The sequence below is a fragment of the Chinchilla lanigera genome, unplaced genomic scaffold (assembly GCF_000276665.1).
Source record: "Chinchilla lanigera isolate Chin_1 unplaced genomic scaffold, ChiLan1.0 scaffold00136, whole genome shotgun sequence".
Classification (NCBI taxonomy): Eukaryota; Metazoa; Chordata; class Mammalia; order Rodentia; family Chinchillidae; genus Chinchilla; species Chinchilla lanigera.
This window is the reverse complement of record NW_004955537.1, coordinates 668,035-694,890: the sequence shown is the minus strand read 5'-3', so window position 1 is coordinate 694,890 and position 26,856 is coordinate 668,035. Positions and strand designations below refer to the sequence as shown.

General features: G+C 48.8%; 2 protein-coding genes across 2 annotated transcripts in view; one reads left to right on the top strand and one right to left on the bottom strand.

The window, feature by feature from the left end:
• The first annotated feature begins 5,328 nt into the window (after positions 1–5,328).
• Positions 5,329–6,627, top strand: Cited4 (Cbp/p300-interacting transactivator, with Glu/Asp-rich carboxy-terminal domain, 4). Its single transcript, XM_005410581.2, has one exon. It carries the CDS (start codon positions 5,601–5,603, stop codon positions 6,150–6,152), a length of 552 nt encoding a protein of 183 aa, XP_005410638.1. The 5' UTR covers positions 5,329–5,600; the 3' UTR covers positions 6,153–6,627.
• A 16,856-nt stretch (positions 6,628–23,483) lies between these two features.
• The window catches only part of Kcnq4 (potassium channel, voltage gated KQT-like subfamily Q, member 4), a gene marked incomplete at its 5' end in the record, with an annotated part of 47,191 nt that continues 43,818 nt past the window's right edge, over positions 23,484–26,856 (bottom strand). The window contains 3 exon segments of the mRNA XM_005410715.2: positions 23,484–23,696; positions 24,182–24,311; positions 26,639–26,770. Of these exon segments, the coding sequence (XP_005410772.2) occupies positions 23,484–23,696; positions 24,182–24,311; positions 26,639–26,770 (475 nt within the window).

The following is a 26,856-nucleotide window of genomic DNA, read 5'->3' as shown; positions in this document are numbered from 1 at the left end:
GAGCAAGGAAAGTCCCATTCCAGGGATGAAATAGAGACAGGTTGCTATATTAGTGAATTAGTTATCTACTGCTGTGCAAAAATTACTCCAACACTTATCAGTTTAAAACACAAACAATTTTGGGCTGGAAATGTAGCTCAGTGGTAGCACAAAGTTTCCTAGCATTCATAATCCCCAGCACTAAAAAACCAAAATAAAACTAAACTTAACAAGCATACATTTTTAACCTGAATTTCTGTGGGTCAAGAATCCAGTAATAGCTTAGCTAGGTCACTCTGGCTCACGTTACAAACAGCATGCTGATTGGGGCTATAGACACCTGAAAACTTGACCAGGGCTGGAGGCTTTGCTTCCAAAGTGGTGCACAGGTACAGCTGTTGCCAGGGCCTTAGCTCCTCACTGACTGTTGGCAAGACACCTCAGTTCCTTGTCATGTAGACCTCTCCACGGCCACTTGAGTGTGCTTAGAACAGATCAACTACCTTCCCCCAGAGCAGGAGAGAGAGACAGAAAGACAGAGAGGGAGAAAGAGCAAGGAGGAAACCATAGTGCCTTTTATGACCTAGTCTCTCTTGGAAGTGACACCATCGCTTCTGCTATATTCATGTTAGAAGTGAGTCATGATATCTGTCCCATATTCAGGAAGAGGGGATTTTAAGGGAGGGGTATCAAAGAACTTGTGGATATATTTTGGAAACATTAAAATTAAATAAGGTAGTGGGGATAAGAGAAAGGTGAGTTGGGGTGAAAGAATTGGCAAAGTAGACGTGGAGGAGGTATGTTCCAAGCAGAGGAAGCAGCTGGAGCTACCGGGCCAGGAGTTTACATGAACGCTGGTAACAAGGGGAAGGAAGGCAACTGGGGGGCTGCACACTCCTTCGCTAACAGCTGTGTGACCTTGGGCAGGTCACTTCCTCTTCTGAGTCCCTGTCTCTTCTTCTGTGAAATGGGAATGATTGAGTATGTCTTATTCAAAATGCAGGGGACCATAAGGGCTTCAGATTCTAGAGGTTTTTGGATTTTAGAATATCTGTATAGACTTTGCTGGCTGAGCATTCCTAATTAAAAAATCAGAAATCTGAAATGTTCTGATACCAGAAATATTTTGAGTGTCATGTTGGCCATGTTTTGCATGGATACATCAGGTTTTGTGTTTGTTTGTTTTCTTTTTTGAGACAGGGTCTCACTGTGCAGTTCAGGTTGGTCTTGAACTCACTTTGTAACCCAGGCTGACCTTGAACTCACAGTGATCCTCCTGCCTCAGCCTTCTGAGTGCTGGAATTACAGGCATGCGCCACTGAGCCTGGCTGATACATCTGTTCTTGCCCCAGAAGCCACATGGCTAAGACCTTCTCCTCCGCTCAGGCCTCTCAGTCCCCATGAGGCCTACCCTGACCACCCTGTGCCATTCTACCATCCTCCCCCAAACTCCTTGCTTCTCTAATTTTCCCTATTGCACCTCTTTCTAACATATGGATCATGGATTTAATTTGTTTGTTATTTACTGTATGTCCCCAATTACCTAACAGGGGTTCTTCAGACTCCATGAGCTCCTGAGGAGTCCATGGATGCCTCCCCCACCCCAGGTTGGTTAATTCACTGAATGCATATGTTACAGTTTGTGGCCACGATATCCATAGCTTTCACTGGATTTTTATTTAGCGAATCACATGACCTCAGTATATGTGCTGCCAAAGCAAGCACAGAGAATCACATGACCTTAAAAGCCAATATACACTTTCTCTTTGGTATCATCTATTGTACATTTTGAGTTTTACTTACTCTTTCAGGTTCCTACACCAGGAACCTGAAAGATCAATATACACTTCTCAGATGAAGAAATACTAATAGCAAATAAATACATGAGAAAGTGTTCAACATCATTAGTCATTTGAGAAATGCAAATTAAAACAACACTGAGATTCCGTCTCACCCCAGAAAGAATAGTTGCCATAAAGAAATCAACCAATAACAAATGCTGGAGAGGCTGTGGGGAAAAAGGAACCCTACTCCACTGTTGGTGGGAGAGTAGATTGGTGAAACCACTGTGGAGGTCAATTTGGAGATTCCTCACAAAACTAGAATTAGAAGTCCCACTTAACCCAGCTATTCCCCTTCTGGGTATTTTCCCAGAAGAATTAAAAACATACTACAGTGACATATGTGCACCAGTGTTTACAGCAGCACATTTGTTATAGCTAAATCTTGGAAACAACCCAAATGCCCATCAACTGAGGAATGGATAAAAAAGATGTAGTATTTTTATACAGTGGAGTAATACTCAGCTATAAAAAAAGATAAACTCGAGGCTTTTGTAGATAAATGGATGCAAATAGAGACCATACTCAAAAGTGAAATAAACCGGACCCACATATGTAAACATTATATTGTCTCCCTGGTGTAGGAACCTGAAAGAGTAAGTAAAACTCAAAATGTACAATAGATGATACCAAAGAGAAAGAAATTGCTCAAAGGAAGGAACAATTGGGATGAAGGAAAGAAGAAAGAAGGCAATAGATAGATAGACAGATAGATAGATAGATAGATAGATAGATAGATAGATAGATAGATAGATATAGATATGAAAGAATAGCTGGGATAACTGTACTACTTCTGTCTGATGGTGTATTGAAAGGAACAGTTAATGCTTAAAATTTTTTATATTTTGACCAATTTTGCATGCTTTTATCTGGTAATCTGAGCAATTGATTTGAAAACAACAATATGCAATGAAACAACCATTGGTGGATTCCTACCATCTTGTCTAGTGAAACTCTGTATTAACTCTAATGTTTTATTTAATAATTATTTTTTATTCTCTTTAATGGTTTGAACAATCTTCCATTCTTACATCTGATAATCTGAGCAACATAGTTGAAGATAACAATATGTAATATAACAACCGCTGTTAATTCCTATCATTTTGTTTTGAAACCTTGTATCACTTTTAATGTTCTTGCTTTCTTTTGTTTATGTCTGTGATGCTAGTAAGCTGCTATTGTTATTTTTTTTACTATTCTCTTTAACATAAAAAAAATAAAGTCATGGATGGAAAGGAAAAAAAGCTGAAAGATCACAAGTAGATCAATGCCTAGCACAGAGTAGGCGCTCAATAAAATGCTTGGTAATCAAATTAAAGAACTTTCTTTTTTGCTACTGGGAATCAAACTCAGGACCTTTCACTTGCCAGGCAGGCACTGTAACCCTGACCTACATCCCTGGCCCCAAAGAACTTTTAAAATACTCACATACACTTTTTTAAAAGAGAAATTGAGGAACAGGGATATAGTTCAGTGACACTGCCTTGCAAGCACAAGGTCCTGAGTTTGATTCCCAGTACCAAAAATAAATAAATAAATAAAAATTAAAAGAGAAATTGTCTTGTTGTGCAACAATTCTCAATTTCTGGTGTCCTTGGGTCAACTATGTCAGCATGGCAGGATGATTTTTAAAACTACAGAATGTTATGATTTAAAGTACCCACAGATAGCCAGACACAGTAGCACATACCTGTAATCCCAGCACTAAGGTAGGCTGAAGCAGGAGGATCACATGTGCAAGTCTCACCTGGGCAACTTAATGAAACCCTGTTTTAAAATTTCAAAAATAAAAATAAGAAGAGCAGGGAATGTAGCTCAGTGGTGGAAGGTGCCTGGGTTTAATCAGCAGTACCAAGAAGAATAAAAAAAGGAGTACCCTCAGCTAGTCTGAGTTGGGTGTTAAGGTAGGACTGAAGATTCTTTTTCAGTCCCTCCACCACCACTTCTGAATGAGTCCAAGAACAGCCAAGTTTAGGGATTTCTGTTTGTAGACTTAACTGGAAAGATTCAGGAATGCATTACAAGGTACATCTTTTACACTTTGCAAAAATGTGATCATACCTGTTGGTCCTTTGTGACCTACCCACAAGCTCTTGGTGTGCCCAGGCAGGGATTACCACTTCCCTTTCACTGATTACAAAGCTGAGGCCCTGGGGAATTAAGTGACCCACCCCCCCACCCCCCCACCCCGCAACAGCCAGCAGCTAAGAGTCACATGCCTGCGGGGGGCAGGGCTATGATTAGAACACAGACCTCTGGACTCTCACTCTAGACTTCTCCCCCTTACCCCAACCAGATAAACCCAAGTTCCAGGAAGTCCAAGGCTGAGGCTGGGGGAAGGGAATGAGAGGTGGGAGGGAAAGAGTGGCGAACACGTGGAGGTCACAGAGCAGGGAGGGTGTCTCCTGAGCACAGGGAAAGACTCCAGCTGTCTCGGGACTTGGAGAGCACACGGCTTTCATGGCTAACCTGTTGCATGAGACTCTGGACAGCCACTTTCTCTTGGGTGTCTCAGTCTCTCTCTGCTGAATAGGGGTGAAAACCCACGCCTGCTCCCCACAGGATGCTCAGAGAATATAATGCCTTCTAAAATCCCAAGTTATTATCACTATTGCCCAGGAAAGGTGTAGAAGCTCCCCACCCCCGGTCATCAGAGGTGGAGTAATCCGGACTTTCATTCGTGGAAAGACCGCTTTGAGCATCCACGTGCCTGGCACTATGGCAGGCACTGCACACACATCTGCTTTAAACCTCACCACGAACCAGGAGGGTCCGCGCTGCTGATGCCAACATCTTACAGACAAAGAGACAGAAGCTCAGAGGACTGAGTTGCAACCCATTCCATCAAGTGTTCATTCATTCAACTTTTCTAAAAGAGCTGGGCCAGGCTCAGCGCCAAGTGCTGAGAAGAAGATGAACAAGTCCTTCAGGAGCCATGCCCATAAACTGCTTTAATAACAACCCAGTACATGCTTCGACAGAGGAGGAGCAGCGGGAGCTGGATTGGGAGCGACTGGATCTCTGGAAACTATGTGAACAGACAGCCGACCTCCCCGGGGACCCCCTCACCGCTGAGGTGCCCCGTGGTGGCTTGTGTAGATGTGACAATCATCATAAGGCCTGGGTTCGAGCCTCACTTTGGTCAAGGCTTTGCTGTGTATTTCTAGGAGTCGTCTTCTGCTCCCAAGACTATCTACCTGGAAAATTAAGAGTTTAGGCGGGCCTAAGATCCCTGCCCCACGCCCTGTGTCACCTTCTGGTACATTTATGCTGGAGCCTATTCCAGCCTAGAGTCTGAGTCCCTGAAAACCAGACTGAACCTCTGAAGCGCCAAACTCCCCGCCCCATCGCCGCAGCCACTCTGGGGCGGTGCTCGGGCGCTAGGGGAGGGACTCCGTCAGAGGGCGGGGCATAGGTCTGGATTGGGTGCGCGTCCCGCCCAGAAGCCGTTCATCCAGCCAATGACAGCTGGGGGGTGGGGACATCCCCGCCTCTAGTACGAAGAAGTGGCTGGCCGCGAGAGCGCGGTGCGCAGGTCTCGGAGCCGGGCTGGGTGAGGTGCGTGGTAGTCTTGCGGTGCGGAGCTGTGGCCGCGGAGAACTCAGGACCGCGGAACGCGGCGCGCAGAGGTCCCGGGCTGGGCGCGGGGGAAGGGTCGGATTCAGTTTTCCTTCGCCTGGCTGAACTGCAGGGACCGCACGGCGCCCGGGGCTCCTGCCGCAGAGCAGCAGCTGGCTCAGGCCGGGGGTCGCCGCCCGCGCTGACCGTCCGTCCGCTGCCATGGCCGACCACCTGATGCTCGCCGAAGGCTATCGCCTGGTGCAGAGGCCGCCTCCGGGCGCTCCCGCCCACAGTCCTCACGCGCTCCGGACTCTGCAGCCGTACGCGGACCCGGGCCTGGACAGCGGGCTGCGGCCGCAGGGGGCTCCACTAGGACCGCCGCCTCCCCCAGCCGGGGCCTTGGCATACGGGGCTTTCGGGCCGCCGTTCTCCTTTCAGCCCTTTCCCGCGGGGCCGCCGCCCGCCGCCGGCAGCGCGCACCTGCAGCAGGTGGCGACGCTGTACCCGGGTCGCCAGGCCGCTCCCCTGGGCGCCCCCGGAGGCCCCCCCGGCCTGCAGCCCACGCCCGGCGCCGCGGCCCCTCCGCCGCCCGCGCACGCCCTGGGCTGCATGGACGCCGAGCTCATCGACGAGGAGGCGCTGACGTCGCTGGAGCTAGAGCTCGGGCTGCACCGCGTGCGCGAGCTCCCGGAGCTCTTCCTGGGCCAGAGCGAGTTCGACTGCTTCTCGGACCTGGGGTCGGCGCCGCCCGCGGGCTCTGTGAGCTGCTGAGAGGCCCCGGCGCCCAAGGGGAGAAGTGGGCCTGGGTGCCCGCCGGACTCCGCAGCCGGCGGCCGGGCCCCGCGCACCCTCGCAAGAGCGGCGGCCGCGGTGAGCGCGAAAGCTCCGTATCACGCTTGCCTCGAGGCCCTGCCTACTGCCGGATGAATTTGACTTCACTGCTCTGACCTGAGCCTCAGCTGTAAAGTGAAGGAGACTATTGCGGCTCGAGGTTCTTAGATTCTGGGTTCCGTCTCTTTCCTACCCCTCTCCAACCCCCGTTCTGAGCCATTACAGGCCTCTGCCTGATGTCCCCACTCCTCGAACAAGCCCCACTACCGGGATTGGGTCCCCGGAACCACCATCCTTGAGCCCCGACCCTTGCTGGTCCTCCAGCCTGGGGAGGGGAGATGTACAGCCCTGACCCTTGCAGAGTGGAGCAGTGCCCCATCTGGCCTCCAAAACCAAAATAAAACTGGGTCACTCTGCAATCTTGAGTTTTCATTTCCTTATCACCCCAATTCCCAACTATATTTAGCCTCCACTGTTCTGAGACTGTTGAAGACTCTGGGTGGGATGAGTGCCACGGTTCTAGCAGTGCCCAGGACAGGAAACTGACAGTTTTTCAAAAATATCTTGAGTTATGCAATTACGCTGTCACAACCTGGAAGGCAGAGGCTGTAGCTGGGTGGTAGCATAAGCATTGGATTTCCCAGCTTGTAGGGTGGGGAGAGCTGACAGTGCCTGAAGTTTTAGCTGGCCCCTCACTCCCCCGTCCAATCACCATCCTTTCGGACTTCTGAGACTATTTCCTTAGAGACGGACTAGATATTTGTGATGCCTTTAGCATGGTGCCAGAAGCCTAGGGAGCCTCAAAAGTGATAGGGGTGATTGTTCTGCAAGTTGCTGCTAGCTTGATTCCAGGCCCTGCACCAGTATGGTACAAGCGCTCCTGGAATCACAGTCCAGGTGGAATGACCTGTCCAGATGGGTGACAGACCTGGAAATAACTAATCTTGGTACAAGGAAGAGTGAGATCCAGAAAACAGGTGGGCTGGGCAAGCCCACAAGCCCAGAGGTGGGAGCAGTTCAGCTGGCTGGGGCAGGGAGGTGGAGACATTTGGTACACAGTAATGAGTGGCCTGGGCTGAGGAGTGTGTTTGAGGGGTTGGAGAAGAGCTTGTTAGAAGGCAGGGACTTGTACCAGGGCAGGGAATATATGGGGAAGGCATGGGTGTCTAGAAGGGACAAGAAAGGTCTACCAGCTTTACAGTTTGGTGAGGTCGGCACAGTCCTTCCACAGATGAGGGATGTGGAGCTTGCCCAAGCTTGGCAGGATTAGCCTGAGTCCTGATAACCCCTTTGAGTTCCTGGCTGCCCCCTGCTGACTCTTTCTAGAAAGACCTTCGGGTGTGTGGATAAAGGCAAGAAGACAAGGCAGGAGGAGGCCCAGTCGGAGGTACTGCACTGTTCGAATGAGACAGTGGGGCATTCTCTAGGAAACATGGATTCTAGCGATTAGAGAGAAACAAAGGGCTGGGGCCGTCTGTTCCCAGTGGTTGGGCTTTGTCCTAGTGCCAAGTTGCTTGTCAACAGGACTCCAGCAGCCTACAAGTTCTCCCTAGGCTTCTGAGGACGGACTGCCTGAGCTCTGTGCTCAGAGCAGCCAGTGTTTACTCTAGTTTTGTCCCAGGACCTCAGAATAGAGACACAAACCAAGGGGCTGAAGTGGGACAGGAAAGTTTGATCCTGGGCTGAACACTGCCTGCGTTCCCCTCTCCCTGGGCCTCAGTTTCTCCAGCAGTAAAATAAGGCTAATATCTATGCCTGGTACTTTACAAGGCAATAAGCCCCAACATAAGTGAGGAACAAGCGAGGGATGGTTTACAAGCAATTGATAAACTCTCAAGTGCTCTCCATATGGAGGGGATTACAATGGAAACTCAACACCTGCTATTTCCCGGAGTTAAAGCGGGGGTGGAGGAAGGAATCCAGCTGCTGAACCCTACCAGCCCTCCAAGAGGGACTCCTGACAAGCTGGACAGCAGACAAGTAGACAGAAAGATAAGGCTGGCCAAACCGGCACTTGGATTCCCAAATCCCTGACATAGGAGAATTCTGACCCTACTATCTGGAGTAGAGGAGAGAGGCCAATAGAAAGAGCAATGGACTTGCAGTCTGACAGCCTCAGGATCCAGTTCCAGAACTGTTCCTTCTAGCTGCCTGACCTCAAGCAGGTCCCCTCATCTTCCGAGTCTTTTCTTATGTAAGCACACAATTCCAACAGGTGTCCCTCACCTCTCGGCAGGGGGACTGCCCTTCTAATGCAACCCACTGCCCTTTGGTCCTGTACGTTTCACTCTCATGCCTGGGATGGCTCTTTGGAGTCAGGGGTCAGGCTCTCTAAAGCCTGTAAATGGAGTCATGGCACACACAAGACATATTTCCATCTTTTTTTCTAAATAAAATCCCTGTGTGTATGAAAGTCTCCCCAGACTGACATTCTTTATTTTGAATTATCTTTTGGTTGACTGGATTTCATAACTAATCTCTTGGTTTTTTCTGCAAGATAAGTGGAACTTCTCTCAGACTCATCTGAAAAGTGGGAATGTTAATAGTACCTCCCCTGTAGAGTCACTGTGGAGATCAGATAAGTTAATGCAGGTAAAGTATCTGGGACAGTGGGGTTTGCGGTCAGTGCTAATATTCCTGAACCTTCGTTTTGGGGACTTTGTCTTAGAGTCTTTAAGAAGGCTGTGTTTTATCCCGCTGTTATTTCAGTTGTGATGCTGTTACTGGTTGGGTTTCGCAAGAAGCAGACTCTGAGACTGGGTTCAATTTGCAAGAAGGTTATTAGGGAGCTGCACTACAGAAAGGCAGCGGGGAAGCAAAAACTACAAAACAGACCTGATAAGAGCCCTGGCCAGCCCCGTGCAAGCTCTGGAGCTAAAGGAGCCCCTCAGAGTCATTTTGAGTTAGGCCATTATACGCCTTTGTATTCCTGCCCCAACCAGTCATCCAGTGTGCGTCACCCAGGGACCATGACCATGGCTGGGGCTTCAGAAGTGTGAGTGTGGGCGGAGCAGCTCTCCCCAGCTGAGCCCACCCTTGGGTCTGCTACCACGGGAAGGCTGTCTGCCCGCAGCACTCCCAGCAGAGAGGGCAATGATTTGATGAAAGGGGGCCCTAGGCAGTATATCACGGTGTTCCCACAAGCACTGGGGCAGGGGCAAGGGTGAGGTGACATAGTCAGGGTGCTAACAAGTGCCTCCTCAAACTTCTGTGATACGTAAGTGTCACATCTGCCTCACGCTAGTCCCGAACTAGCACTTTCCCTATTAGAGAATGGGGTGGGGGTGCGTGGAAGATATTTCAGCCTTGGAGCGTTGATGGGCACATGGTAGATCTCGCCAACTGAGCAGTACCATCGCTGTTGTCATCCTTCCAGCTCAGCTAAGTGCTCAGCAGTCACTTGTTGAATAAATTAATGAACAGCCTGATTGTAGTCTTTTCCCAGGCAGTTTAAGAGGTTTAGCTGCTTACTGAGTAATCCTCTTGAGTTCCTTAATCCACCCTTGCCTAACTCTTTCTGTCACCGCACTACTGGAAGTGCTGAATCAGGATTAGTGTCAGCTGGAAGACCAAGTTGATACTGGTTGAGTGCCTACTGTGTGCAGGCATGATGGGAACAGGCAGGGCCCCATAGGTGCCCTTTCTTTCCCACCCTCTTCTTCACTCACCACCTATCCTGAAAATAGGACTGCTGGGTAGTTTATACCCCTCCCGGGGCTCAGAGAACCAGACACAGACAGATAGTCCCCACCCTATGTATGCATGTCCCTTCCTTCCCCCAGGCAGAGTCTGACCAAGGACCTGAGTCTGAGCTAAGGAGAGCGAAGTCACCTGAGGCTGAACGAGAGCCTGAGGCTGAAGTTCACGCTGGAGCTAGGAGCTCTGAGTTCTGGTCCCAGCTCAACCATGAGCTTGTAACTTTCGGCTCTACACCGAGCTCTGTAGGATGAGGACCACATTCCCTGCCATCACTGGGTAGGTGCCAAGAGGGACTGCAGAAGGGGAGAGGGCGGTGTGGTGCTTCCTTAGCAGGGTGGTGGCCCAGTGCTGGGGGGCAGTGGGCTTGCTGTGCACCTTCTCTTTCAGCACTCACGACTGCAGGAGCGGGCAGAGTTGCTGCTGTGCTTCTAGGCAGCCAGGGCTCAGAGAAATTAAGTCATCTACTGAACAACACATAGCCAGGAGAAAGGACAGACAGACACGTGGTAAACCACACAGGAATTCTGGGGAAAGGTTGCTCTTGTGTGCGTGTGTGTGTGTGTGTGTGTGTGTGTGTGATAAGTATCAAGTCCTTGGAGCAGAGGTGTGCCAAGGAAGAGAGCAGGGAGGCCAACACAGCTCATTGGGTAGTGGTCTCCAGAGGGGCTCATTCCTGGGCCTCTTCTAGTGAGGGGCTTTGCCGTCAAATGGCCACATTCAGACAGCAAGACACACACACACACACACACACACACACACACACACACGCATGCGCACGCTCGCCACCTCGGCCTACTTTATTCTAACAGGAGATGAGCCAGTCATTATCGTTTGTTTTTCTTTTTAATAAACACACTCATTGTTTCTAGTAAAAAGTAATATGTGCTTGAGGCTAACTAATTTCCAAACAATTTAGGAAGCATAAAGTGAAAAACCAGAGACTCTCAAGTTTTTCCTTCACATGTGATATATATCATACACATTATATTAGATATATGCTATGTACATATATATAATATACATTTTTACATGAATGAGATTATGATTTTCTTTAATTGGATTTTCCCTGATATGTTTTGGAAATCTTCCCATGTCAGTAAATATGATTCTACCTCATTCTTTTTAATAATGACATTGTATATAATCTATTTAACTATCCCCTATTGATGGAAATTGAGCTTATTTCCTGAATTTTACTGTTACAAATAATGCTACAAGGAGATCCTTGTATACTTACCCTTGAACACTTGTGGGAATCTCTGTAGAATGAATTCCTAGAAGGGGAATTACTGGATCTGAAGATATGAGTAAATAGAATTATGGTAGCTACTGCCAAATAGTTCCCAAAGTGACTAATCACATCTACTTCATGCAGCTTTGTTGGAGAATGCTTGTTGCCTCACATGCTTGCCTGCCCTGGACATTAGCAGTAGCTTAAATGTTTGTCTAAGTGGATAGAGTTATTTAATTTCCATTTATGTGATTATCTGTAAAGCTGTGGTATACTTGTATATCTTTTTCTATGAATTACCTGTTTGTATCTTTGCCTGTGTTTCTACTGTGTTGTTTGTCTTTTTCTTAATAGTTTAGAAGAGCTATTTATATATTTTGAAGCACTAGCCCCTTAACTTTCTTATATGCTATCTTTTGCCCTTTGGAAACTATCAGTTTTTATGTCATCAGTGTTTTACATATCTATTAAGAGCTCCTTTAAGGACAAGAATGGGGCCCTGGCTTTCCTCTGAGATCATCTTAGACACCTGTGGGTTTGTGCTACTGCCCTGACTTGGTGCTCAGAGAACAACACGAGTATATTAGCAGCCAGGGCTGAGACAAGCCCATGTCCTTATGTAACACAAACTTGGGCTTAAATTTTGGTTCCAAACTACAATAGGACATGTGGCAAAGCCTTTTCACCACTCAGAGACTGTTTTTGTTTTTCTTTTCAGTCTAAATGACATTGAGATACACACACACCTAGCAGATGGGGTTAAATGAGCTGCTGGCTAATGCGCACTCAGCACAGCGGTAAATGGGCACGGGGTAAGTTCCCATATGTGATAGCTGCTCCCAGCTTAGTACAACAGGTGCTGGGTAAGCAGGGGGCTGTATATGTGTGCAGAGAACAGGCTGAGAGAAAGGACATTGCTGTGTATGCCTTCCAGGATTCCAACCCCTTCTCCTGGAAAAAGATTTCCTTAAATTTCTATTAGGGGACCACCTCTCCCTCATGTATAGCCATGTGGTTTGAGTAAGTGTGCTGTTCCTTTATGTGTGATTCAAAATAAAATAATACTAAACACTATAATTAATGGAAGGAAGCCCCCAAGTTCTTCATTTTTTTCTACAACTCTTAAAACGGCAGTGCTTTACCATGTTTTGCTCCTCCTTTTCTTCTTCATGTCAAAGTCTTTCAGGTTTGCAGATCGTACCCTAAACAAGCCATCTGTTTATTAAGTTATCCAGTACCCAGTATCTCATAAGACCCCTAATAACCTGACCTAGCCACATTATTAGGCCATGTTTTATAGAGATGAAGTGACTTATCTCCTACCATATAGCTAGTAATTTATTGAGTTAAAACATTTACTGTGCTTAGGATAGTACCTACATTGCACAGGGTCTAAGAAATGCCAAGTATTAGCTCAGCTCAAGAAATTTTTAAGTGGTTTAAACAGTGCAAAATATTTCTTTTCAGTTCTACCCGGGCAATCAGACCCAGATTGCTTCCTTCTTATTCTAGCTCTGCTGTGCATGACCTCCCAACCTCATGAGCCAAGGTGGCTGGTCGCAGTCCATGTCAGCCTTTTCTTTCTTTTTTATCTTTGTCTGCACCCTGGAAGCCAGGACACAGACTCCTCTACATTCAGCTCTCAGGAAAAATCGGGTAAGGAGGTGAGAATACCAATGTTTTAAAACCCAGTAGCACATACCACACAACCACATTAAATTACAGGACCACACTTCACTGCACAGGAGGCTGGGAGATGTAGTTTCTAGCTGGCAACTATGCTCAGGAATAATTCAGGTATTAAGGAAGGGGGAAAAGACGGATTTTTGGTGGGTAACCAGAACCCTCTAGCGTAGCAAGTCTTAATAAATAGTAAGTGGCTCAGCTGAGATTAGAACTCAAGCCTCCTATGCCCCAGGATACTTGGTGGTCTGGGTAAGATATCAGAGGTCTGAGTCCTGTATAATGTTGGAATATATCAGACTTGGTATTAGTTAGCCACCACTATGAGTGCCCGCTTTGGGCAACTTACTTCCCTTCTCTAAGTCTCAGTTTTCCTATCCATAAAGTGGGAATAATCAGGGGACTCATCCATAAGTTGCTGCTGTGAAAGCATTGCCGCAGTTCATGCATACTGGGTGCTCACATGATGGAAGGAATAGGGTAGAACGCATGGAAAATGCCATTCCAAGGTAGGTGACAAGGCTTGCACAGACCACGTAGCATGGATGAATAAAGCTTAGCTGGGGAGGCAATGAGTCCCGAGTAGTTAGCTTGTAGGGTAGGTGATCAGAGGCAGAGAGATATGCTTGGAGAAGGCAGTGACCGAAGAGGAGTGATCCCCGAGTGGCCGGCTGAGGAGCTGGAATTTATGGGGAGCCGTGGAAGATATGAACAAGGTAGGAGAAAAGTTTTCTTCTTTCCCTTTTCTGTGGAAAGATCCTTCTGCTATGGGTAAAGTGAGTTTGATAGGGGTACATTGGAGAAATAGGAGCTCCTAAGAAGATTGTCATACTGATTTATGATGAGAGGCCTAAGACATGTGGGAACAGAGTGTGATAGAGGAGAGAAATGGTAAAGAGACAGATGTAATAAGTATTACTTAAGAGAGACTGTGGTATGAAAAAGCACAGAATGCAATGCCTGACATGAGCAAATAGTCTTTTGCTGAATAAAAGGCTCTATATCTGGATTACCCAGGATTAGCATATGGTTTTGTGTAACAAAATAATAGTGCCTTGAATACAAGGAGCCAGACAGACGGCCCAGGATGGGTGGAGTTATCCAGAGCATCGCTATCCAGGCCCCTTCACCTCATTGCTTTGTCATTTGTGAGTTTGACCTCGTGATTTAAAAAGGCTATTTCACCTACTATATTAACATCCCAGCCAGAAAAACAAAGAAAAGAGAAAGGCACTTTCTGGAAGTTGCCACACACAAAAAATAAAATGTTCAAAATATAGTCTATATCCTGGGGGGCCATGTATCTAAGGAGAATTTGGATTTTCTGCTAATGAGGAAGATGGAAATGGATCCTGCAATCTCAGTAACACCTTCTTGGCTGTAGTGGAGGCAACAGGAAAGAGAGGGGCCAAACATTATTCTAGGGTATGGCTTGGGAGGCAGGGAGATTCTTCCTTGGAGTGGCACCTAGGATCGTACCCACAGGAGTAGGATAAGATCAGAATGGATGTGCTAGGTCAGCCAGGGTGGAGGTCTAGGGGGTGGAGGGCCAGGCAAAGGGTCCAGAGCTCAGGAGTGGATCTAGAGTGACAATGAACATGTTTTGGAGTTATTAGCACACCCATAGAAATGCTGACACAGAGTGATGGAAAAAGGAGGCCAAGCACCAAAACTTGGAGGATGACAGATGAGGAAGAGAAGGCAGGGACAGAGATTGAAAAGGAGCAGCTGAGGAGGTAGGAGGAAGAGAAGCAGAAAAATGTCACTGGGGTCCAGCTTCTGCTTCAGCCCAGAGACCAGCCATGGAGGGTGCTTGGGTGCATAGAGGGCCTACAGAGCAGTAGCTTTGGGATCAGGAAATTTGGGTTCAGATTTTACAAATGGAGGAACCACGGCTCACTAGAAAATAGAAATTATTTTCCTAGGTGTAACAGTTAAGCTGGACTGCCAACTTGATTGGTTCAAAAGCTGCGCAGGGGATTAGTAAAGCACATTTCTGGGTGTGTCAGGGTGGGTCCTGGAAGTGTGACTGTGCGTACTATATTTGGTCCCTGGCCTCTTCTATAGCATTCTTTCCCTGGCCTCCTCAAAGGAAACAGCTTTGACCCACCACCCCCTTCCACCATGATGTTCCTGCACTGGAGCCAGTGAGCATTGACTGAAATTTCTGAAACGGTGAGCCAGGGTTAAACCTCTCCTCATAGGTTGTGGGTGCCCGGTATTTTATCCCAGCAATGGGAAACCTGACCAATACAGCAAGGTCATAGCCTCAGATAGGAAAGCAGAGGTACCAAACCCAAAATTTAATGTACTGTACTATCTTGGGAGGAAAAAGTCTTGAAGTTATATGATGGGAAAAAAAATCAGATTTTTGTGGAACTTCTTTACTTTGCTGTGTAGTTTCCTGAACTGAGGACATCTTAAGCCTTTACACACACACACACACACACACACACACACACACACACACCACCTGCCCCGGGTAATGTCTACATCCTCAGAGCACTGATGCTTGTGCTCCCTCTCATTAGAATGACACAGGGCAGGCTAAGAAGGGGAGGAAGGCCATCCAGGGACAGCTGGGAGTCCAAAGACTTGGGCTTATTTCTGGGCTCTCCCCTTTGGACTTCAGTCCAAAGACTTGGGCTTATTTCTGGGCTCTACTGGACCTCAGTTTCCCCACTGCAAAATGAGGCTGTTGACCATCTCCCGGAGGCCTTGGTAGCTCTAACTTTTTACAACGGCTTTTGCTTCTCCTTGATTTTATCTGATCAGTCTGTCTAAGGCCACCCCCAAGACTGTCACTATCTCATTTCCATTTTATTTTCATCACACCACTTATCACCCTCTGAAATTATCCTTTTGTACTTGTTTGTTACTGTTGTTTAGCTTCTGTCTGGGTAGCCGTCTACTGTATACTCCCTGTGAGCAAGGACTTCATGAGTTTGGGAAATGGCTATGACTTTGGCACCTAAAGCAGTGCTTGGTGCACAGTAGAGATGAACAAACAACTGTGGAACAAATGAATGAAGGGCAGAGAGCCAGCCCTGTACTCTCTGAGGCAAGTCCTGGTGACCTCATTTCTCAAATTTGCCATTCCTCCCCTCCTCCCCCTCTCCCTTCCAGTCACACTGGGTTTAACCCAAAGGCCTTTGGGGTGTGATAGCCTGGCCCTAAAAGTCCAGCCAGTTTCCCGGCTCCAAGCTGGCACTGCAACTCCAAGCCAAGGTCTTTACTGACGCCTTGTGGCCAAAGGAAACATAACAGGGACAAGGGTCATTCCTCGGTGGAAATCCCCATCCCAGGTGACCGTCCAATCAGCACTAATTAACCATCCATGTACCCAGCCTCAAGTTGGGGGCAGTGGTGACCACAAACAAGAAGAACATGTTTCTTGCCCTCCAGAGCTGCAAGCATACCTGTAAGAATCCAGAAAGAAAGGGCTAGGGTCCAGATATAGTACTCAAGGGGAGCCTGGCCAGAGTGTGGGAAAAGGTAAAGGTAAGCGCATCCCTTTCTGAGCAGGCAAGGCAGCCTAGATCTCAGGCCTCAGAATGTTCCTTCTAGGACAGCTGTTTGCCAGAACACTTCCCACATTTTCCAGGAAACCCTCTGTCTCCCACCCATTTTAGAGGCTACTTGGGGAAAGGGGAGAGGGGTTGAAGAGAGGAGAGAAGAAGAGAGGAGGGGAGGGAAGGGGATGGGAGAGGAAGGGAAAAGTAGGGCGGGGAGGGGTGGAGAGCGGAGGGAAGGGAAGAAAGTGTCTAGAGTCCAGAGAAGCCATTTAGGACAAAACCAAAGATGTTTACAGAGAATTGAAGAGAATCCTTTGTGATGTGCAAGGTAAATCTCCCACCTCATTGCTTCCAGCAAAATCCATCTTACTAGCTATACTAGTCAGGTCTTGTGAAATGCTGTAAAACAAACCAACCCAAAATCTCAGTAACTGAAAAGCCAACTACCATTTCCCACCCCTAAGTCTCCAATTCAACTGCCATTCAGCTGATGCTGACCCCAACAGGCCAGACTGCTGAGTTTGGGTCTGGTTCAGGTCTGCTTTCCCTGCCTACATTTTGGATCCTGGGTGAAGGAGCAGCAGCTGTCTCACCTGGGGAAAGGAGGCACTGCAAGGTCTGGCATAGATCAGCATGCCTCTTAGGGCCGCAGCGTGGAATAAAAACACTGTCCTTTCCTTCCACATATGATTGGCCAAATAAACCTCACGACAAAGCCAAAGTCATTGTGATGGTGTGGTGAATGCCATGGTGTTCCATCCACGTGGCCCCACCTTGCTCCTTCAGGGCCCCTATATCCATTCCCCGGCTGATGGGATTCACTGCTATTGGGTCACAGCTATGCACTCACTGGTACTGGGAGCGGCCTCACTCAACTGCCAGGAATTGGCTGATGCTCAAAAACCGAGGACTGTGTCCTTCCCTTGGTTTGGTGTCAGAGTCAGACAAACTCTGCAGGCCTGTCTGAGCTCTAGATTTACTGAGTGTCAACCAATGGCTCAAGTGACATCCGCTGTTGGATGAGATTTGCCTCTGCCCAACACTGCCTTCTACATATATATGGGTCTTCTGAGTGCCCCCTCCGTACACCTTCTCACACCACGCTCTGGCCCCATTTTCTGATTCCAAGAAACCTACTGAGAAACAAATGGGTAAGTAAATACCACACCAGAGTAGTCACAGCGTGGCTGAGGGAGGAAGGCTTTCAGACCAAGAATATGTCACCACAATAGTTCAAATGAATCATGGCTACAGATCTGATCTGATAGCATCCTGGGTGTGTGCTCAATGTATACATAGCATGAGAACTGAGGTCGCCTCTGGAAGGGCCCCATTTTGTGATTGCGTTGTTCATATTTTATGTATTAGTGCTTCAAATAAGTTAAGTTATCAAAGGTTCTGAGCTAAAATTATAAGGCCTCCAAACTACTGGATGTTTATACGCATCCACCTCTGCCCAGTGGGGATGGGACAATCCCCCAGAGCCCTCCTCAGCCCCTGTGCATGATAGCAGAAAGGGACCAGGCCGGTGAGTTAGCACTCCAAGTGTTATGGACAGATTCAGGATCCTCCAAAATTGTGTTGAAGCTCTAACTTTCAGAACCTCAAAATGTGTCTATATACAAACATAAGAGGTAAACAAGTTAAAGTGGGGTTGTTAGCACAGCCCCAATATGACTGGTGTCTTCATAAGGGGAACCAGAGATGCCCGATATACGTATGTGCAGAAAGATGATCATGTAAAGATAACCAAAGAAAATGGCCAGCTACAGGCCAAAGGGAAAGGCTTCAGAATAAAACCAGCGCTCTAGTACCTTGACCTTAGATTTCAGCCTCCAGAACTATGGGGAAAGAAACTTCTGTTAAGCTGCCCAGCCTGTGGTATTTGTTTTGGCAGCCCAAGCAGACTAATGCACCAGAGTAGCAGCTGCTACAGTACGGTTGTACACAGGAAGTCGGCGGTAGGGGAAGATATGCCCTTTGTCGTGCTCAAGGGAAAAAGAAAAGATGTTGTTTTAACAACTGCCAAAAGTAGAAATAAGTTATCTAACTTGAAAATATATATATCAAGGTTTTCTCTTACCTGAAAGAGTATATAAATGTAATCTGTTCAGAAAAAGGAAATGTAATCTGTCCAGAGCAGCCAAGTCAAGCCTCTGCACTACTGTTATCCCAGGCTGCTTGTAAGCATCTGAGGCTGGCCTTCAGAGCTTCTGCTTTGGCCCTCTTGCCAGTGAAGGAGCCCAGTCTAATCTATTGGAGCATGAGGAGCCACATGGAACAGAGATAAGCAATCCTGCCCGTGAACTAACTAGGATCTGCCCACCCTGGACATGTGAAACTACCTTAGGTCATTGTCTTAGCCCATTCTGTGTTGCTGTAACAGAATAGCTGATGCTGAGTACATTGTGAAGAAGAGATTTTTTTTGAAGAAGAAGAAGAAGAAGAGATTTTTCAGCTCACAGTTTTAGAAAGTCAGAGGCCGCGCACCACCTGATCAGTTGTGGTTAAAGGCCTCGATGTGGGTGGCATCACAATGGTGGGAGCATGTGCAAGAGTGGTGGGCAGCACCTGTGAAAGAGGGACTCAGGGTCCCTTATAACAATTCAATTAATCGCTATTAGATCCTGAGGGAATGAACCCAATCCCTCGAGGCCTTCACTAGCCCTTCTGAGAGTGCCCCCATCACCTAATTACCTTTCACTAGACTCCACCTCTTAAGGGTTCCAGCACCCAACACCACTGTAGCATGGGCCAGGCTTCCAGCACAGGAGCGGATGGGGTGCACACTTGAGCCATAGCAACCACCCAGACTCAGTCAAGATGCCAGCTGAGTATGCTCACATTGAGCATATGATACTCATATGATACATACATTCCCCAATGATACCAGGGGAAAACTGCTCAGCTGAGATCAGCCTAAACTGCTGACTCGAGAATCAAGAATAAATAAAAATTTATTGTTTAAATTGCTAAGTTTTAGAGTGAGTTGTTACATAGCAATAGATAAATGATACACCAAGCTAAAATCATATCTGCTCTCCAGGCCATATTTGATGACAGTTTGGGGACTCCCATAGCCATCTGCAAATTCTCCTTGCTGAGCCAGACAAACTTAGAAAAGAAACAGTGAGTTGTGCATTGGTTAATTTTGCATCTGTCTCCCCCAGGGGCTGGATGACCTCAGGGCCAAACCTCATTCCCCTGCGTCTACTCATCCTGTGTACTATGCTGAGCCAGGGTCTGACACACAGCAGGTGTTCAGTAGACATTTACTCAATTTGTAAAATTCCACAGGACTTGTTCAAGTTGCTAACATCTCCTACTTGGATTACTGCAGCAACTTCCTGCCTGGTCTCCCCACACCCAGCCTTTTTCCCTCAAATCCATCTGCCATGCTAGGAAGAAAACTTTCTAAAATGCAAGTCTATCTCGGTGTGATCCCCAATCGGAAGCTTTCATTGGCTCCCAACTGCCCCCAACATTGAGTGTCACTTCTTTGGAATGATTTCTGAAGTCCTACAATTTTTTTTCAGTACTAGGAATTGAACCCAGGGTTTTGCACATGCTAGGTAAGTGCCTTACCACTGATTTACACCTTAGCATTTCTACAAATTCTTGACCCTTAATTCTAAAGTCTCATCTTGTACCACACTCTCTTTTGTTCTCTGAGGCTAGTCAGAGGATTTCTTTCTGTCCCATGGCCTCTGGTGCCTCTGGACATTTATACATTCTGTGTCATGTAGCTGAAACATTCACCACCAAGACCAACACCCTACTTCCCATCCTTGCCAAATCCTACTTGCTCACTATATACTCTCCAATGCATTTGATTGGCCATTTTCAGCTCCTCTTGCCACTAAACCAAGAGGTCAAGAAAGACCTCATATCCTGGCTGCATGACTGACCCTCATCACCAAGGAAAAATTGAGTTGCTGCTACACAGGACAAGGTGGACTGTGTACAGAATCCCAGGGAATCCCAGGGCAAAGGCCCCCTTCTTTGTGCAGTCAGTCCTCCTCCCTCTGTGTCCAGAAACCCAATCAGCTGAGGACTGAAACATTTGTACTTGACATGTACAGACTTTTTTCATTATTTCCTAAACAAGACATTATTACAACTATGTATATTAGCATCTAAGTTATATTAATTATTGGAAGACAGAGACTACTTAAAGTATAAAGGAGGATGTACATAAGTTGTACGTAAGTACTACATCATTTTTATTAGGAATTTGAGCATCTACAACTTTGTTTCCAGCAGTGGGGCCTGGAACCAACCCACTATGGATACCAAGAGACAACTGTACTTCCATGCACAAGAGAAAAAGTTAATGAAAAGCTACAGCACTGAAAACCATGTAGGATCACGAAGGATTCAGACCCTCAGAAATGATGACTTGGGCCACCTGACCTTATAAAGAACCCTAACCAGTTGAGGTGTTGGCTGAGGGCAAAGGAAACACAGAAGGGCAAAGGAAGAAGAAAATTATATTTACCAACTATGGTGCTGTCACCAGCAGAAAGTCTGTTGCAGATATATATTTTTCTGCTTTGCTTGATGTATATGTGTGTTTATGAGTATTGTATACATTCATTTTTTATTCCTTCTTTCTTCCCCCTTGTGATTTCATATGGAGATTGTAAGGATCACTAACAGTTTAGTGCTTAGTTTAGCTGCAGCGCCCAGAGAGCCTCCTCTTCAACAATACAGGTGTCGTCCTTGCAAGCTGTGGGACCCGATAGTCCCAACCTCTTCCTACATTCCTGCAGCTCTCCGAGTTGTCGCTGTATCCTGAATTCACTTTCTGTTGGAGTTGTCGCTGTATCCTGAACTCACTGTGTTCTCTTTGATCTTGTGGCCCTCATGCAACAGTGTAAGCCAGTCAGTCCCTATAATAAATTCCCCTTTTTGAAAATCTGTTATTTCTGCTTTCAGGATAGTCCCTGGCTGGACAAACTATTAGGGAAGTGGTACGTACCACTCCTCACTGGTACCACTCTTCACTCACCATGCAAAGCCAGTCTGTCCACGAGAAAGGCTGAGATGGAAGACAGATTCCTTGGATATTTAAGCACTTATATCTAGTCGTGCATGAAGCCAAAAATATCCCCTATACTTTTTAGTTCCCTACACCTATGTTTCTTTTTTTTTTTTTTTTTTACTTGAACCATGTAAGGTTGGGTTGTTAGTGTTTACAACAAAAAGTCCTAACTAATCCTAATCTGCTTGTCCCTACCCTCAGACTACCCTCATTCCACTGAACAAAACCAAGACCAGCCACCTTCTACTGAAAACTTTAATGAAACCAATAAGTTAATAAGTTAACAAAGTGAGGTACTTGCATATCCAAGGACTGGGTTGGTGGGGGAACATCGATCGTGGAAGGAGGGAGGGCCTCTTCCTATATGTCCTTTGGTCACAGGGTAATCCTATTCTCCTGCCCTTCTCCACAGCTGTCTCTGAGGAAGTAGAGGGGTGGCTCTCTGGTGACAGTGCAGTGCAGGTGAGGTGAGCCAAGAGATGCTCCATCCAGGGCATGATGGTACATGCAGAGGGCAGTTAGGGCAGAGGCTGGGCACCACGGGGCTGAGCAAGATCCAACCCGAGCCCTGGTGCTAGTACATGCAGGTCCCCAGTATGAGAAGCAGGCAGCTTGGTCTTGGCCCCTTCTTCCCTGGAACCCCACGGAGAGTTGCCATTGGTCCACTACCCCTTGCCCTCCTGCCAGGAACAAAGGGGTAGGGATACAAAAGTGGTGCTGGGGGCCTGCAGTGGATGGGCACTTATGCCAGTATATGGGCTGTCATGTGAAGTGGGGAGGGGACAGTGCAGGTGACAGCCATGTGCACAGTTGGTGTAGCTGCTAGATGCATTACTGTCCACTCTGGCAGCTAGAGTGACTAGGAAGGGGTGGGCCTGGGGTCTCTCCAGTGGTGTGCAGGCCCCAGAGGCCTAGGCCTGAGCTGTGCTGAGGACTCTGAGGGAGGCCCACGGGGCAGGCAGAGGCAGCAGCAGTGCTCCTGGGCTACAGAGGAGTCTGTTTTGAGGAAGGGGAGCTGGTAAAGCTCTGGGGTTGGCCTGGAGAGACCTGGGCTCACTTTAAAGCTCCTTCTTCTGTGCAGAGGGAGGGAGGGGCTACCTCATAGTGGAGACCCACTAAGGCCAGCCCGCCAGCATCGGCTGCAGAGGCTCAGGAAAGGCCGAGTGTCCCTGTGCTCACATCTCCAAGTGCCTGTTTGTGGGCATCAGCGTGAGTGGGAGTCTTTCTCTACATCTGAGGAAACAAAGGACCACATTTGTGCAACCCATCCATGGGACAGTGCCTGGGAGATCGTGGAGAATACAGAAACTTGTGCTGTCAAAGATATCTGGAGGGCCAAAGAGGGGAATGGACATCCAGCAGAAAGAGGGAGTTCCTAGGAGGTGACACCTGCAGATGGGAAGGAAGGCCCAGGCGCTGGCCATGGGAGAGTTGGGGAGAAACAGGCCCCATGCTGCAGGGGGGGTGATAAGCCAAAGAACGGGGAGGGGGTCATGGCCAAGCAGCCTGAGACCAGCTACTGCTGGGGGCCCAACTCCCAATGGAGAATGGGCAGGGGGACCCCATGGGGGCCCCCGAAGTTGCATATTTAACAGAGTTTGCATATATGGTGCCCGCCTGCCTTGTGGCAGGGTCCTGTGCTTTGTGGGTATCTGTGGGGACACCTTGGGCCCATCCCCAGTGGGGTGGGGACTTGGCGGGAGGGCTTCCCTGCTCTCTCTGAAGAGCAGGCCAGACCTCACCTTGCATAGCTGGAAGCTGGGTCAGGGTCCCGCCCCACTCCTGGGGCAGTGACCCTGCCAGGTGGGCCATGGCAGGCCTTGATGGAGCGGGCAGAGTTCTGAGGGGCCCGGAGGCTACGAGGCAGCCACTGCTGCTGCCCTCTGCGCTGCCTGGCACCTCACGCTCCTGGGGTGGGGACGGTGTGGGGGCACCCGCAGCGGATATCTCACCCACCCAGGCAGCTCAATACTGCGTGCAGCCTCTCTCCCCGAGCGCGGGAGCGAGTTCAAGTAAGAGGAGTCCAGAGGCCTCAGAGGGCGGGTCCGAGCGCAAGGCCGAGGGGCTGGCCCAGTGCGGCCCCGCCCCTGAGAAGTCCCTCAGTCCATGTTGGTGCTGACCGAGCGGGAGATGCTAAGCGTCTGTGCGGAGACGGAGATGTCCTCGTGGTCCACAGGGCTGTGGTAGTCCGAGGTGATGTCAGGGTCGAAGAGCGGCACTTGCACGGTGCCCAAGCTGGCCGAGGTGCCAGAGCGTAGGCAGCGCGAATAGAAGCCCAACAGTAGGTCCAGCTTGTGCTCGATGGACTGCACCTGGGAGCGGGGCACAGCTGGGAGGCGGGCTTGGCTGGGGTGAGGTCTGTCCAGGGAGGGGGCAGGGCCGCCCCACCAGGGGAGGGGCTTTCGCTGGATCGGTGAGGGAGGAGGCGTGGCCCGGGCCGGTGCTGTGGCGGGCGCGGCCCGAGAGGGACTTCACCTAGAGGAGTCGCCTAGCAGTGACCCCCAGTGGGATCTGAGGCAGGGGGGGCATATCTGAGATCGTAGCACCCTACAGACGGGCCTTAGCAGGAGAGGGCAGGCTTCTGTCCGGGATCCTTCAGCAGGACCGGGCGGGCTTTTGGGAAAGCGGGGCTTATCCGTGAGGCGGAGTTTGGCCAGGCAGGGGATGCAGAGGTCCTGCTAGAGCCTCTCGGGTGGGTGTTTTGGGATGCGGTTCTCCCCTTGTTCCCGTGGCCCTGCAGAGCCGCTCGGTGGCCAGCCGGCTCCACCACCCCGGCAAAAGTCCATTCAGCACTCACCTGCTTCTCCACCTTGACCACGCGCCCCATCATGCTGATTTCATCCACCGCCTCCACGTCGGGGGGCCCCTTGTCGCCCTTCTCCCGGGCCTTCCGGTCTCCAGGCCCCCGACCCACAATCTGGTCCACCCTGTGGGGAAAGGTACCATCAAAGGGCTGGGGTACTTGTCGCCCCACCCTGCCACTAGAACTGCTGCCTGCCGAAGGGGAAGACATCCTGCAGGCGCAGGGTGCAGGGTGGGAGGGCGCTCTGAGGGAGGAAGCCGTTGCCCTTCCGAAGGGAGGCGGAGCTGGAGTGGGGAGGCCGAGCCCTGCTTTGGGGGCTCTCCAGGTGAGGGAGCCAAGACATCATTACACAAGCGTGAAAGTAAAACAATCGGCTGGCGGCGGAGTGGAGAATGGTGGGCTAGGAAAGGGGGAGACGAGTGGGACTGTGAGTTATGACGGGGCAAGGTTAGAGTTGGTCCCAGCTTTTCTTTTGCTCGTTTACTGGCCTCAACCTCCAATTCCTCTCCTCCCTTTCTCTCTTAAACTTCCCCCAGTCGGGTTTGTACTCTACCATTTCACAAAACTATTGTCAGGAACCCCAATGAACCCCATGTTGCTAAATCCAATGGTCCACTCTGTCCTTGTTTTTACTAGACCCAGTAGCAACACTTGACGAATCTGATCACCCCATCTTCCTGCAAATGCTTTCCTCATTCAGATTCCAAAACACCAGCCCTCTCCGGGTCTGCATCTCCCTGCTCATCTCCCCCACATCCCTGCCCTCTCCTCTGACTTCCTGGCAGTTTCCTCCTCTGTGTCCACAATCTCTAAACATTGCCGTGCCCAAAACTGGCTCCTGGCACCTCTTGTCTCAGTTTATTCCCACTTGCTAGGTCAAGGTCATGTCTTCAGTCCCATGATTTCAATCCCTGTGTACCTGCTGACACCAACATTTTTTTTTAGAGATGGGTTTGAACCCATAGCCAAGTCTTTATCTCCATCCCATACCTCTCCCCTGAACTCCACACTCCTATATCTAGATCAACACTCTAGCTGGATTGGATGGCTGATAGGCATCACAAACGTAGCCAGTCACAAACTCTCCTGATTGAAACTCACTGCGTTGCTTGCTTCCTCCATGTCAATAAATGGCAGCTGTATTTTCCCTCTTGTTCAAGCCAGAAACTTTGGCTTTATTTTTCTTTCTCTAAAACCCCCTCAGCAGGATTTTCTGATGAGGTGTAAGAGAAACACTGTACCCAGAATCTGACCATTTGTCCCACCTCCCCACCGCTGTGCCTGCTCCAGGTCTCCATCATCTCTGGCCTGACATCTGAAGCAGGTGCCTCCGAGGTCTACCGTCTATGCCCTTGCTTCCATGTAGTCCGTTCTCAATACAGTGTCCACGGGGATTCTTTTAAAAGATAATTCAGATGTCATCAGTCCTTTGCACAAAGCCCTCCAGTGCTCACAGCTCACCCTGCATGAACATCAAAGTCTTTGCAGTGGCCTACAGCGCTTTCTACAGCTAAGTGCTTTTAGCCCTCTGCCCTCATCTCCTATTTCCCTGGCTCCAGTCTAGCCACACTGGGATCCCTGCTGTTCTCACCCAGCACTCCAGCCACTGGCCCATCTCAAGTCCTTCCAACTTGCTGTTCCCTCTGGAAATGCTTCGCTTTGACAGCAACACGTCTAGTTGTCTCACTTCCTTCCATTTTTTTCTCAAATGTCACTTCCTCATGTATTTAAATTGCAAACCCTAACTCTCAAATCCTTATTTGTTACTTAGCACCTGTGATCATCTGATGCAGTCTAGTTTCATCATCTACTCTTCTTCCACTAGAATGACCACTGGGTCGTCAGGGATGCAGATTTGCTCTCCATCACATCCCCACCATCTGGCAAGTAGTAAATACCTGAGGGCTATTACTTGGGAGGATGAATGGGCAGGGAAAATACAGACCAGAAGACAAGGGCAATGTGTAGATGACTTGATATTGGCATAAGGATTCTTCCTTTAAAGCTTGGTCTAGAAAAAAGATGCAGAATTCCAGAGGCAAAAAGTGCACATCAATCTGCCTACTCCCTTGGGAGATGAGAGGTCGGGATTTTTTTTTTTTTTTTTTTGGTACTGGGAATGGAACTCAAGATTGCCAGGCAGGTGCTGTGCCACTGAACGATTTCCCGGCCTCAGGATTCTTTTAGGACAATTAGTTTAGGATCAGGAAACAGTCGTTCTAAAGAAAGCCCTGAGGCGTGCAGATTTGTATGGTTAAATTTTCCTTTAGCCTCAAGATAGTGCAGGATCTGGCCTCAGCCTCTCCCTGCAAGCCTGGAGACCTTGCTTGGGCAGAAACCGCTGCGGCGGCAGTGGCCCCTAGGGGGAGCGCGCGCACGCGAGGCTCCACCTGGGCGCCGGTGAGCCAGCTCGACTTCACACCTAGTGCAAGGGTGTGGGCAGGAACCCACCGAGCCTGCAGGCTCTTGATCCGGCCCAGCATGTCCAGGTGCCCTGCGGAGTACTGCTCGATGACGTCCTTCACGTCGTATGGTCGCAGCATCTCCTTGAATTTCCTTTTGGCCACCAGGAACTTCAAAATCCTGTTGGGGGAAGGTATCACAGAGATGGTCCAGTTCCCATAGGAGACCCTTTATTCCAGCCCCCTCTCTGTCCCTCTGCTACCCCC